The sequence below is a fragment of the Panthera onca genome, chromosome A1 (assembly GCF_046562875.1).
Source record: "Panthera onca isolate mPanOnc1 chromosome A1, mPanOnc1 haplotype 2, whole genome shotgun sequence".
Classification (NCBI taxonomy): Eukaryota; Metazoa; Chordata; class Mammalia; order Carnivora; family Felidae; genus Panthera; species Panthera onca.
In genome coordinates, this window is record NC_138339.1 from 149,472,143 (window position 1) to 149,484,638 (window position 12,496).

At 52.0% G+C, this 12,496-nt stretch overlaps 1 protein-coding gene across 2 annotated transcripts in view; it reads right to left on the bottom strand.

The window, feature by feature from the left end:
- Window positions 1-564: 564 nt before the first annotated feature.
- FLT4 (fms related receptor tyrosine kinase 4) overlaps window positions 565-12,496 on the bottom strand; it is a 43,047-nt gene continuing 31,115 nt past the window's right edge. Inside the window, exons 25-30 of one of the 2 annotated variants that reach the window (XM_060636445.3) lie at window positions 11,363-11,462; window positions 10,949-11,054; window positions 10,295-10,440; window positions 8,919-9,039; window positions 7,721-7,806; window positions 565-2,171 (exon numbers count right to left, since the gene is read on the bottom strand). In XM_060636445.3, the coding sequence (XP_060492428.1) occupies window positions 1,973-2,171; window positions 7,721-7,806; window positions 8,919-9,039; window positions 10,295-10,440; window positions 10,949-11,054; window positions 11,363-11,462 (758 nt within the window). In that variant the 3' untranslated portion in view covers window positions 565-1,972. Of the gene's footprint in view, window positions 2,175-7,720; window positions 7,807-8,918; window positions 9,040-10,294; window positions 10,441-10,948; window positions 11,055-11,362; window positions 11,463-12,496 lie in introns of both variants that reach the window. The other variant, XM_060636444.3, reaches the window with a different exon arrangement.

A 12,496-nucleotide genomic window follows, 5' to 3' on the forward strand; every position in this document is an offset into this window, starting at 1 on the left:
ACCAGGCTGGGTGCTTCCTGGCTTGGGGAGAGCAGCCGGGCCTCCTGGTGGTTCCCAAGTGCCCTCTGCTGGTGGCTTTGGGGAACTGCACAGCTGGGGAGGGGACCGGGCTCAGCCGCCTCTGGTGCCTGATCCTCTGGGTAGCCTGTCCTGTGGTCTCATGGGGCTAATGACTCCATGAGAAGAAGGCTGGAGTCACATCTTCATAGACAGCTGGGACTTAGCTGAGAACCAATTCATTGTAACTCAAAGACTGGCATCAAATTTATTATTATCTTTTGTTAAATACTTTAGATCTTTTCAGGACACATGGTCTATAAGGGCACGGTAGGTTGTCTTCCCAGTTTTGCGTGTACAGTTATGTGACAGGAGGAGAGGTGACATAATCAGGTGATATGCACGTAGGGAGGGTACTGGGGGACTGCCCCTGCACCTGCATCCATGAGCCTTGCCCCTCTGAAATGGCCTCTGGACTTCCACCAGGTAAACCTGGGACTTACATCTCCCAGTCAGGTGACAGCTTAGGAGGAGGGCCGTTGGGGACAGTGAGGATTACAGTCATACACGTGCATTCGATATATTTTAAAAGAACAATACACAATGGGCAGTGGGGGAGGTGTTCTGCCGGGCAAGCCCCTGCTCGCTGCACGGCCGCCTGTCCTGCAAGCGTCTCGTGGGGTGGGGGTGGGATGTCAATCTCCATGGTGCTAATTGGAGAAGGGTCTCTCTCCTGCCGGAGGTAGGGGTGACTGGGCAGTGGGTGCTGGAACGGGGAGCGGGGGCCCGGGCAGAGCAGCTCCAGCCTCCAGAGGGTCCTGGTCACTTCCCTGTGAAGGCTTGACCTGCCAGAGCACCGACATCAGGCACACACCAGGGGAAGAACACAGGGTTCTCCCCGGGGCCACAAAAAAGTCTGTTGATAGCCTCCCGGCATAGCGCAATGCTGCTGGGTCCTCTGGGCCAGCACCAAAGACCTTCCTCAGTGGGTCCCACGGTGTTGGCTTCTCATAAGGCCGTTCACAGCTTGGAAGGTGCCTTGGGTGGCAGATGGAGGACCCAGAGGGAAGAACCAGGCATTTCTCAAGCTGGACAGCTCTGGACTATCACCTGGTTCTTCCACTTTTGGGCCAGGCAGGTGGGGCTGGAGCCCTCCTCCAGCAAAAGGTGGCCATGGTGGCCTGTGCTATGTTGGTGTGGCCCCTGACTAGGGGTCAGAGACAAGAGTCGTCTAGATTCAGAAAGACCTTCCCTGGGCTCCCCTGGGACTAAAGATTTGAAAAGTAAATTCTTCACAGCAGCGCAAATAGTCTGAAGTTCTAACAAAAAAGTTCTGTTGGGTAGTTCTCAACACCCAGGGGAAGGTACCCTGTGACCCTGACACTTGGTGCTGCAGAGACCCCTGTCCCTGGAAGGGTGAGCTGTTCAGCAAGCTCAGGAGAGGACACCCCACCCCCCAATTCCTCATTTGTTGTTTGAGATGGAAGTACAAAGCTCTGTCTTCAGCCTTGGAGAGGCAAGAAAGCCATTCTCATGGGACTAGGTGCAGGGGACGGTGGGGCGGGACCTGGGAGACCACAGTACAAGTCTGGCTCCACCTCTGTCCCTGTGACTCTCAGACCTACGGAGTCCTTGTCAGAAATTGGGGACCGTGCCACCACCCAGCATGGTGGGCAGGGCAATCAGGGCTGGCCCCATAGGTGTTGGGCTACATGGAATCTGAGTCTGAAGGGAAGAAGGCCCCGGGAGATCCAAAGGGTGGCCTAGGGCAGGCGTGGTGATGGAGTTTGGGGAGCCTTGGAGCCTGGGTTTTATTCTTTCTAGCCAGGGAGGAGGAAATGCCTCCTGGCCCAAGCTGAAGGAGAGGAGTTCCCAGCCTGGGCCCCCTACCCTCTGCTCACCATCCAGACACGTCCCTCCACCCGTGCCAAGGGTCAGAGCCCAGGGTCTTGGGGGCCTTGCCTGGGGGCCGCCCTCAGTAACAGTCGTCTGCAAAGAAGGGTGCACGGGCAGACGGTGGGCAGTCCCCCACATCGTGTGGCCCCACCAGCTCCCCATACTCGCTGTTGTAGAACACCTGGCCTCCCCGTGCCCCGCGGTCCGGCCTCCGCCGCCGCCCTTGGGTGTCAGGGTGCGCCCTGGTCACGTCCACATTCCGGCCAGGTCCTTTACAGCTGCTGAGACAGGGAAGGAGATGGTCAATAAGACAAGAAGACAAGAGGGACAGGACCCTAGTAGGGGGTCTGGTTGGAATCACCAGAGACATGACCAGAGCATCAAACAAGTCCAGAGCCATCAGGAACACAGGCTTGACGCACACAGCAAAGCAGGTTGATGTGAGTGTTGGCAAACACTGGAGCTTTCTCTGTCCCAAGCCTGGGTGTGGGATGATGGAGAATGCCTGCTCCATGCCTCCAGACCTATTTCTCTCCCAGACCTGCCCATCTCTGTGAACGCACCAATGCTGACTCAGTGGCTCAAGCCCCTGGGTGACATCCTTTCCTGAGCCCCTCACATCCAATCCACCCAGACGCCTGTACATTTTAACTGCAGAATGCATCCATGCCCCTCTCTGCATGCCCTGTCCTGCTCCAGAGCCAGTGGCCACCTCAGATGCTCTGCACTAACTTGGCACACCTCTCCTCCTCCCAACCCTGCCTCCCTAGGGCCTTGTCTTCAGGGATCCTTTCAGCTGGAGAATGTCCTTCTCCTGACAGACCCTCCAATGGCGTTTTGTCACTCTCAGGATGAACGCCAAGCTCCTCTCCCTGGCCTGGGAGGCCTTGAAGGTGCCAGCCCCAACCCCTGCGTCCTCAGTGATGGTCAGGTGACACTCCCCACTAAGCTCTCACTTTCTTTGAGAGTTTGCAAATGTTGCTTCATTGCTTCTGATTTTAATTTTGCTTTGCATGGTGCTAAGCCTGATGCCAGCCTGACTTTTTTTTCCTTCATAAATGACTCTGCCTGGGGCACCTGGGTGGCTCAGTCAGTTGAGTGGCTGACTTCATGATCTCAAGGTTCATGAGTTTGAGCCCCACATCGGGCTCGCTGCTGTCAGCACAGATCCTCTGTCCTCCTCTCTCTGCCCCTCCCGGCTTGCATTCTCCGAAAAATAAATAAATATTAAAAATAAATAAATAAATGACTCAGCCTTTTTGCCTGAATTTACAGAATGTTTACCTTGAAAGTCTAACAGTTCAACTAAGCTTTGAGTCCAAGCCTACTGTTCTGGGTCAGTTTTCCTAGTCCATCTTTGGAGATGTAGATTTAGTTATTCTTTTCTAAGAGGGTTATCTTGAATTCCAAGTTTATTTTGTTAATTTTTTTAATCGTTTATTAATTTTTGAGACAGAGAGAGACAGAGCATGAACAGGGGAGGGTCAGAGAGAGAGGGAGACACAGAATCTGAAACAGGCTCCAAGCTCTGAGCTGTCATCACAGAGCCTGACGTGGGGCTCGAACTCACGGACCGCGAGATCATGACCTGAGCCAAAGTCGGACGCTTAACCAACTGAGCCACCCAGGCGCCCCTTGAATTCCAAGTTTAAAATACTAGGTCTATTTTACTGTCAGCATAGGCTTCCTCAGAGACTCCAATTTTACATAGATTGGCTCTTTTCTACTCAACTACTACACCACCAACTTTCTTTCTCATCTTTTTTACCTCTTTGTTTTGGTTTTATTTTCTTTTGTCTTTTCATGTCCATCTTCGGTGTCTTTCTCTGTAAGGAAGAATTATCATATCTACTGATCCTTGGGCACCCCCTCTCCAGTCTTCATTTTTGAGGGGATTTCTCTTTTATTTCAATTTCTTTCCTGAAATGTAGTCAACCACCATTTAATACTGTCACACTACCTATTTCCATCTGAGTGTTTGAGTTTCTGATTCCTGGTGTGGCTCCTTTGTTTAATTATGTATTGAATACACTGGAGTATGTATCAGCTTTTCCTTGCTTCCTTTTTTTTTTTTTTTGAGTATTTACATCTACATTCTAATTGTTTTATTCTTATAATAATTCTGTATGGATAGTGATTATTTTTTTCTGTTCATGATTATTCATGCTGGGATTTCCTCAGCTAGAAGTATCTGGTTATCCTATGGAAGGGGCTTGGGATATGGGTGGCTTCTGAGGTTGCTTAATTTAGGAGTGCTGCACTAGACCTGTGTCTGTGGTGTCACATTGAATTCCTTCAACTGCATCCTCTGCAAAGGCTCCATTCTTGTCCTGCATTGTATTGTCACCTGGAGCCAACCAGTGACTTTGCTGGGAGTCTTGGGCCCCCTTGTGGTTGCTGCCACACAGCCATGCTGACCTACCACAAGCCCAGGGCTTCCATATCTTCCTCTTGCCTACACACTTGGATGAAATGCCACACTTCAGGGGGTGGATCTGTCATCCTAAGTGGCTCCTCTAAGGGCCGGGTGAGTGACCTAGAAGTGAGGACCCTATGTGGTAAGTGTGATTGGTGGTTCACAGGAGACAGGAAAGGACCAGACAGATAAGCTCCCTCCTTCTCCCTGCACAGAGCCCTTCAAGGTGCATTCTATCTTTGCACCTGTTTGGAGAATGTTCCATGTACCAAGTGAATGCACCCACCAGGTGACCTGCTGTACCTCTTGGTGGCTGGTCATGCTGTGCTTCCCAGGGAACCCCGTGAGAAGAATAGTGCTGTCACTTCTATTGTGAGGTGCAGTGTTGTAATAAATGGTTTCCTTGGGTGTGTATCTGTCTTCTGGATTCTTGCTTCTGGAGGACTCTTATCTTCTGCAACTTTCTTCCTCCTTCACTATGAAGCACTCCCTTTCACAAGCAGCTCCTTCCCAAGACGGCTGCCCCTGGTGCCTCAGACTTGCCCTGGAGTCCTGCTCTCCTCCACCAGACCTCTGGCTCCTCCATTATCTCCCCAGTTTGTCTGGAGGACCTTATCACACTCCTCTCTCACGGGACAGTCCCTATTTACTCTCCCTCCACCAGGACTCAGGTATGGCTCTGCTGGCCCTAGTGCTGAGTTCCCTACTCACAGGTAAACTTGAGTCTGTTTCTCTTGGTTACATCACAGGTATGGGCTCTGAGTGGCCTTATTTTGGGTGTTGTTTTTACAAAGATAGGTGGAGATTAGAATTTAACAATCACCCTATGACTCACCCTCTTACTGAATTATCTTTTTTTGAGATAGAAAATACTGTTTGGTAAAGGGACATTAGCCAAAAACTATTTACAACAATGCAGTTAGCATTAATTTTCCGAAACTAGGTTACCAATAGAGATCACCTGATGGAATCAAGAAAAACAAAAAAAGAGGCCAAGATGCATGGTATAGATGCAAGTAGTCATGGCTGGGTGTGTGATCCCACAACCACCAGCATTCACAGCGCTGCAAACACACCCTTTGCAGGCTGCTGGGAAAATATCCAATAGTTGGTTGAGTTGTAGATGTCATAAATACACCTACCAGAAAGGTGAACAATAGCATCAACTATCCTAACGTGATACAAATAAATACTTGTGGTTTAGTGTAAAATATTCAGTGACAACCTCATTTAGTGATTAAAAAACAGCAGAGGCAGAAGCCATGGTTTGTTCTGGAAAATTGTGTCAGATGACCTAAAAAGGGACTCCTGAGACAGACACAGACATCAAAGGTAGAACTGAATGGTCTGAAGAAAGTGGAAAAGGGCAATGTCTTACAGTATTGTAGTTCCTGTCATCTATTCATCCATTCATTCATTTGTTCATTCGTTCATTTCAATGTGGGGTTTGAACTTGCGACCCCAAGATCAAGAGTTGCACGCTCCAAAAAATGAACTATTGGGACCTCATTAAAATAAAAAGCTTTTGCACAGCGAAGGAAACAATCAGCAAAATGAAAAGGCAACCAACGGAATGGGAGAAGATATTTGCAACGACATATCAGATAAAGGGTTAGTATCCAAAATCTATAAAGAACTTATCAAACTCAACACCCAAAAAAAACAAATAATCCAGTGAAGAGATGGGCAAAAGACATGAACAGACACTTCTCCAAAGAAGACATCCAGATGGCCAATCGACACATGAAAAAAGGCTCCACATCACTCATCATCAGGGAAATACAAATCAAAACCACAATGAGATACCACCTTACACTTGTCAGAATGGCTAACATTAACAACTCAGGCAACAACAGATGTTGACGAGGATGTGGAGAGACAGGATCTCTTTTGCACTGCTGGTGGGAATGCAAACTGGTGCAGCCACTATGGAAAACAGTATGAAGTTTCCTCAAAAAACTAAAAATAGAACTACCTTACGACCCAGCAATAGCACTACTAGGTATTTATCCAAAGGGTATGCTGTTTCGAAGGGGCACATGCACCCCAATGTTTCTAGCAGCACTATCAACAATAGCCGAAGTATGGAAAGAGCCCAAATGTTCATCGATGGATGAATGGATAAAGAAGATGTGGTATACATATACAATGGAGTATTACTTGGCAATCAAAAAGAATGAAATCTTGCCATTTGCAACTACATGGATGGAACTGGAGGGTAGTATGCTAAGTGAAATTAGTCAGTCAGAGAAAGACAAATATCATATGACCTCACTCATATGAGGACTTTAAGATATGAAACTGATGAACACAGGGGAAGGGAAGGGAAGCAAAAATAATATAAAAACAAGGAGGGGGACAAAACATAAGAGACTTTTAAATATGGAGAACAACCAGAGGGTTACTGGAGGGGTTGTGGGAGGGGGGATGGGCTGAATGAGTAAGGGGCATTAAGGAATCTACTCCTGAAATCACTGTTGCACTGTATGCTCACTAACTTGGATGCAAATTAAAAAAAAAAAAAAAGAGTTGCACGCTCCACCAACTGAGCCAGGTAGGCACCCCCAGGTCCTGTCATTTAAACAGCTATGTACAGGGCACCTGGGTGGCTCAGTTGGTTAAGCATCTGACTCTTGGTTTCAGGTCAGGTCATAATCTCTCGATTTCATGAATTGGATCCCTGAGTCAGGCTCTGGGCTGGCATCGTGGAGCCTGCTTGGGATTCTCTCTCTCTCCCCCCCTCTCTCTCTGTCCCTCCCGTAGTTGTGCTGCCTCTGTCTCTCTCAAATATATAAATGAACTTAAATAAACCCAGTAATGTACAAGTCAAGTAGGAGAATGAATAGGTAGACATGTAACTATTTCATCTATACTCTTAAAAGATTAAACATTCAAGTTTTTTTGGGGGGGGTGCGTAGGGTGCTATCACCTTGGACAAAGGGAGGTCATCTATCTGGGTCACTTTCTGTGCAGGCACACAAGGATTTCTCTGTAATGGTATTCTTATCAAAATAGGACAGCAGCCAGCTCCAAGTCACATGATCTCTCTGTCTCCTTCTGCCACTGAGCTTAAATACTGGGGTCCTGGGATGGTGGTGGAGTCCCCTGGCTACGGGTGCGTATGTACAGTGGGCATGGTGGCTCATACTCGATTCAGCTAGAGCATCCGTCATATGGAAGGAAGGTGTAGGGGACCAGCACCAGGTATGCTGAGCCAGGATGGTGATGGGGGTGGGGGCTATTTCGGGAGGACTGGTGGCCAAAGGCCTTGAGTTCCAGAGTAGTTTGCTTTGAACACACAAAAAGGCAATAGGCAACCATGAAAGGTTTCAGGTAAGACAGTGATGGGCATACCCAGGCCCAGCTTCCCTTTCTGGCCCTTTGCAGGGAAAGAGGTTCTGAAAGCCCTACCTGAGCCCGCTTTCTTGTCTGTACCTGCTCTCCAGCTGCTCAAACTCCTCGGAGGCTAGCACCATCCCACTGTCCGTTTGGTTATCCTGTGTGCAGAGAACAAGCCGAGGCTGTAGGCCCCCCTGAAGCCCATCTGCAGGCAGCTGCCCCCCGGCCAGAACAGCATGGCACAGACCTGCACTGCTGTAGACCTAACACCTGTCCTGTGAAAAGTGAGCAGAAAACAGGTGTCCGCCCCTCACTGGAGCATGCAGGGGAGGGTCACATGCCCTTGCCATGGAGGGAGAAACTGAGGCCCAGAGGGGCCGTGCTTGGCCGGCACTCAGAAGTTGGCAAAGCTGGGATACCGCATGCTGGGGGGTCCTACAGAGTGGCCATGCAAGCGCTCAGGGTGCAGGGAGAGCAGGAACACAAGGAGAAACTGGGAGAACATTGAAAGAATCTGGCAGCTCGTAGTGGATAAAAATGGTCTTCACGGAGACACATCCCAGATTTGGCGGGGTTCTGTCACCCTTAGATCGGGCGTGACTTTCGTTTTGAATTGCATGGAGGGGAATAGCACTCTCGTCAGAGCTGGGGGCCCTCCAACATCTTCACCTGGCCCCAGGCGACATGAGCACTCACTGACCAGGCCCATCCAGAGCGAGGCTGGAATGGGAAGGTTCCTGGCTATGTGTCTTGGCAATAGGCTAAGAGGGTGAGTTTGTGCTTTTACAAAGTGGACACGCGGGCTCCGGCTTAGTGGCATGGTGGGTCCACTCTGCTTGACTGAATCCGAGGACACAGCTATGTCCTGTGCCCTGTTCCCAGGCCTCCTTCTCTGGGGACACCATCCCCTTCTCTCTGGCCACATGGCTGGGGGGCCACCAAAGGGAAGCCCTGACCCAGGCTAATCCAATAATAACCATCTGGGAGGAGAAGCTGTCTTTCCACTGGGTTTCTATGCTGTGCGGAAGGAGACCCTGTGTGAGTGATGAGGGCACAGTGGGGAGTGGCTGAGGGATGGTGGCATCGCAGAGGCACACAGACCCCAACATGCCTGAGGTGCAATAGTGGACTTGACATTTCAAGGGACAGTCGGCACCCTTTCCTCAGCGACTTTTCCCCTGCCAGCCTCAGGAGTTCCTGGCACCTTCTCCCAGCAGACAGAGACCAGCCACCCTGATCTGGGGTGCCCGGGCCCACTGGCCCCACTTACCACGGAGGCCTTGTAGGTTGTTGGGGTCATGGGAAATTCTTCGAATGTTTTCATCCTGGAGGAGCCCTGGGTCTGAGTCCCTCTGGCCAGGCACCCAGGAAAGGACACACAGTTGTAGTATCTGTGGGGAGAAAGCAGGGAGTGCTGAAGAAATGTGCCCCAGAAAGCTCTCTTCACCTCTCCATCTGCCCCATGTCTCCCCAGGAGGACCCAGTCCTGGGATGAGAGTATGGGCCCTGGGTGCGGTGCTGGGCTGGGTCCCCCTCGGGTGCCCCCTGCAGCCATCTACCACGCGGCCCCCCTCCCCATGCTGAGCGGTGTCTCCTCTCCTGTGTGTGCGGGAGGAGAAAACCTCCTGAGGCCACTGCTGGGAAGGGCATGGGATGTGAGTGCAGAGCGCCCAGCCCCGGGGGGCAGAGGCGGGTGGTTGGCATGGAGCTGGCGAGAGATGTAGGGAGGCCTTCACCCCAGAACGGGCCTCTCTGTGCAAGGCAAGCAGTCTGGTGCAGCAAGCTGCCACCTGGCCTGTGTGTGTGGGTGTGTGTACACATGTGTGCCCATGTGCATGTCCGTGTGTGCGTGGGGATGACTGGTGGAAGGAGCCTCGTGGGCACCAGCTGGCTGTTCCTGTCTCCCAGGCCTGACCCTGCTCTATGCTGGGGTGCAGGGGGTGGTGGGTTTCAGAGAAACATAAAAAGCCTTCCTGGAGTATAAACAGCCATCGGCAAGAGACATCTGATCCAGAACTCTGGGAACTTAGGCTACCGTCTGAATCCTGAATACAGATTAGTGACAGGCCTACTCTGCTCCCAGGACCCCAAATTTCAGACTAAGGGGAAGTGCCTTTAGGGGCTATGAGTGCCAGAAGCAGAGGAGGCTGGAGGGTAGAGAGAAGGACTGAAGGGGTGCAGAGAAAAGCAAAGTGGCAGTCTATATGGCCTTGGAGGGGCCCCAAAGCTAACCAGGGCCTCCAGGGAGACACAGCCCCCAGTACTGTCTTTTAAAATCACTGTGCTCTTGGGGTGCCTGGGTGGCTCAGTTGGTTAAGCATCCAACTCTTGATTTTGGCTCAGGTCATGATCTCACAGGTCGTGGGATCAAGCCCCGCATTGGGTTCCAGGCTGACGGTGCAGAGCCTGCTTGGGATTCTGTCTCCCTCTCTCCTCTGCCCCTCTTCTTTTCGCTCTTTCTCTCTCAAAATAAACAAGCAAACATTAAAAAAAATTAAAAAAATAAAATCACTGTGCTCTCTGAGTTGGTCTCTCAAGTCCTTGTGGTTTGCTTTTTCTTGATGACTAACGAGAATAAAATATACCATGTTGGAACTGCTTTCTCCCTGCCCAGGGCATCCCTGGACCTGAGGCAGTGTGGCTGACCTGGCCGCCAGGCTGTGCCGGTGCAGGCTTGGCGGGCTGTCCTCGGTGTCGGCCTCGGCGATGTGCAGGGCCGTGGTGGACGCCTGCAAGAAACTGCCTTCCTCCAAGCTCTGAGAGCTGCAGGGAGCCATGCAGTCCTCCTCCTCCTGGTGGGAATGGCAGAGCCCACCAGGGTCAGACATCACTGTGTCCCCTCAGCCCCCACCCTCACGCTCAGGACTGCTGGGGCTCCTGACCGGTGAAGCTCTGTGCAGCAAGGTGCTCTGAGGTTTAAGTGAGCCTGCCTGGCGAATTCTCCCAACAGCCTTCCCAGGTGCCCCACTTATAAGGAGGAAGACACAACATGGGCAATCTCAACCCAGGGTCCCGTCCTTTGGGGCACAGTTGGTGTTGTGGGCACAGCCCTTGCTCACGCCTCTGGACCCCAGAGCACTAGGGTGGGCTTGAGCTGGCTTTGCTCTCTGCACCCCCAGGCACATTGTGGGAGGGAGACAGAAGTGAAAGGTGGGTGCAGGGGGCAGGGCTTGCAGACCCCCTGAAGGCCAGTCGAGGGCTCTGCATGGCCAAAGACGGGCTCTGACCATCTGCCCGATGGTCCTGGGGTTGGGGGTCAGAGGTTGCTACAGCAGGACAGGGTGGACAGAGAAGACTTACTTGTCGGCCCCTGCCCTGGAGCAGGTCCCCCAGGATCTCCACCAGCTCCGAGAACGCAGGCCTCTCTTTGGGGTCTCCTGACCAGCAGCTCAGCATGATGCCACGTCTGTGGGTAAAGCCGGCTGCTGGCCTGTGGTCTGAGTGCACCCGCACCATCCACCAGCAGACTGCCCAGCTCCCCTAACCTTGGCCCCTCACACCCTCACTGCCTACCCTGTCTTTTCTGCCTGGGGCAGGTGGGGGAGAGCTGTCCAGGGGCCAGTGGGTGGATCAGGGGTGGAGCAATGAACTCCATCTGCAGGCCTCTACCCCAGCCTCAGGCCTGTGCCACCTCCCCAGTTCTGCTCCTTTTGCATGCAACACCCCCAACCCCACCAACCCCCCAACACCTACAGAGTCAGTGGGGAAACTCACATGGCGGGAGTGGCCAGCTCTGGGGCTCTCATCCGCGTGCCCTCTTTTAGCCGCTGACAGAACTCCTCGTTGATCTGCACCCCAGGGTAGGGGGAGGCCCCTGATGGCAGGAACAGGGTGAGGCAGAGGGTGGGTGGGGAGCAGGCAGCCGGTGCTCAGTCCAGCCCCCTCAGATTGGCTCTGTCCTGGCCCTTTATGGCAGAGGGCTCATCCTGCTGCTTCCAGGCCTGGGGTGGGGGTGGGGGCTGGCCAGCACTCCTGTCCTCCTATTATAGTTCTTCATTAGGTTAAAAAAGAATGATGGATGAAAACACGGTTGCAGGGATCCCCAGGGTCAGGGAGCCACACTGAGCCAATTAAGCCAGGTTTGGCACAGTGACCCCTCTTCAGAGACACCCTCCCCAGGCATCCAATCCAATCCCTTCCTAAATCCTGTGGCTTTGCCTGCAGCACCTTGCCTCTCCTGACCACAGAAAAGATGGCCCTAAAGAGCCTCTTGGTCTCCCTCTGCCCCTGAGGGCAAGCCACACAACAGCAGGGTGATCCTTTTTATTTTTTTAATGTTTATTTATTTTTGAGAGAGAGAGAGAGAGAGAGACCGAGTGCAAGTGGGGGAGGGGCAAAGGAGAGGGAGACACAGAATCCAAAGCAGGCTCCAGGCTCCAAGTTGTCAACACAGAGCCCTACATGGGGCTTGAACTCACTAACTGTGAGATCATGACCTTAGCTGAAGTTGGACCCTCAACCCACTGAGCCACCCAGGAGCCCCAGTAGGGCAATCCTTTAAACTTTTTTTTTCATTTATATTTGAAGAAGAGAGAGAGAGAGAGAGAGAGAGCATGCACGCGCATGTGTGCCTGCATGCGAGCAGGGGAGGGGCAGAGAGAGGACAACAGAAGATCCGAAGCAGGCTCTGAGCTGGTAGCAGAGGCTCGAACTCAAGGATCGTGAGATCATGATCTGAGCCAAAGTCAGATGCTTTACTGACTGAGACATGCAGGCGCCCCAAGAGTGATTCTTTTAAGACAAAACCCAGACTGCTCTCTCCCTCACTCAAAGCTCTGAATGGCTTCCATGAGACTTAAATTCCAGGTCCTCACCCTGGTCAGCTCGTGCAGGGCATGGACCACCTCT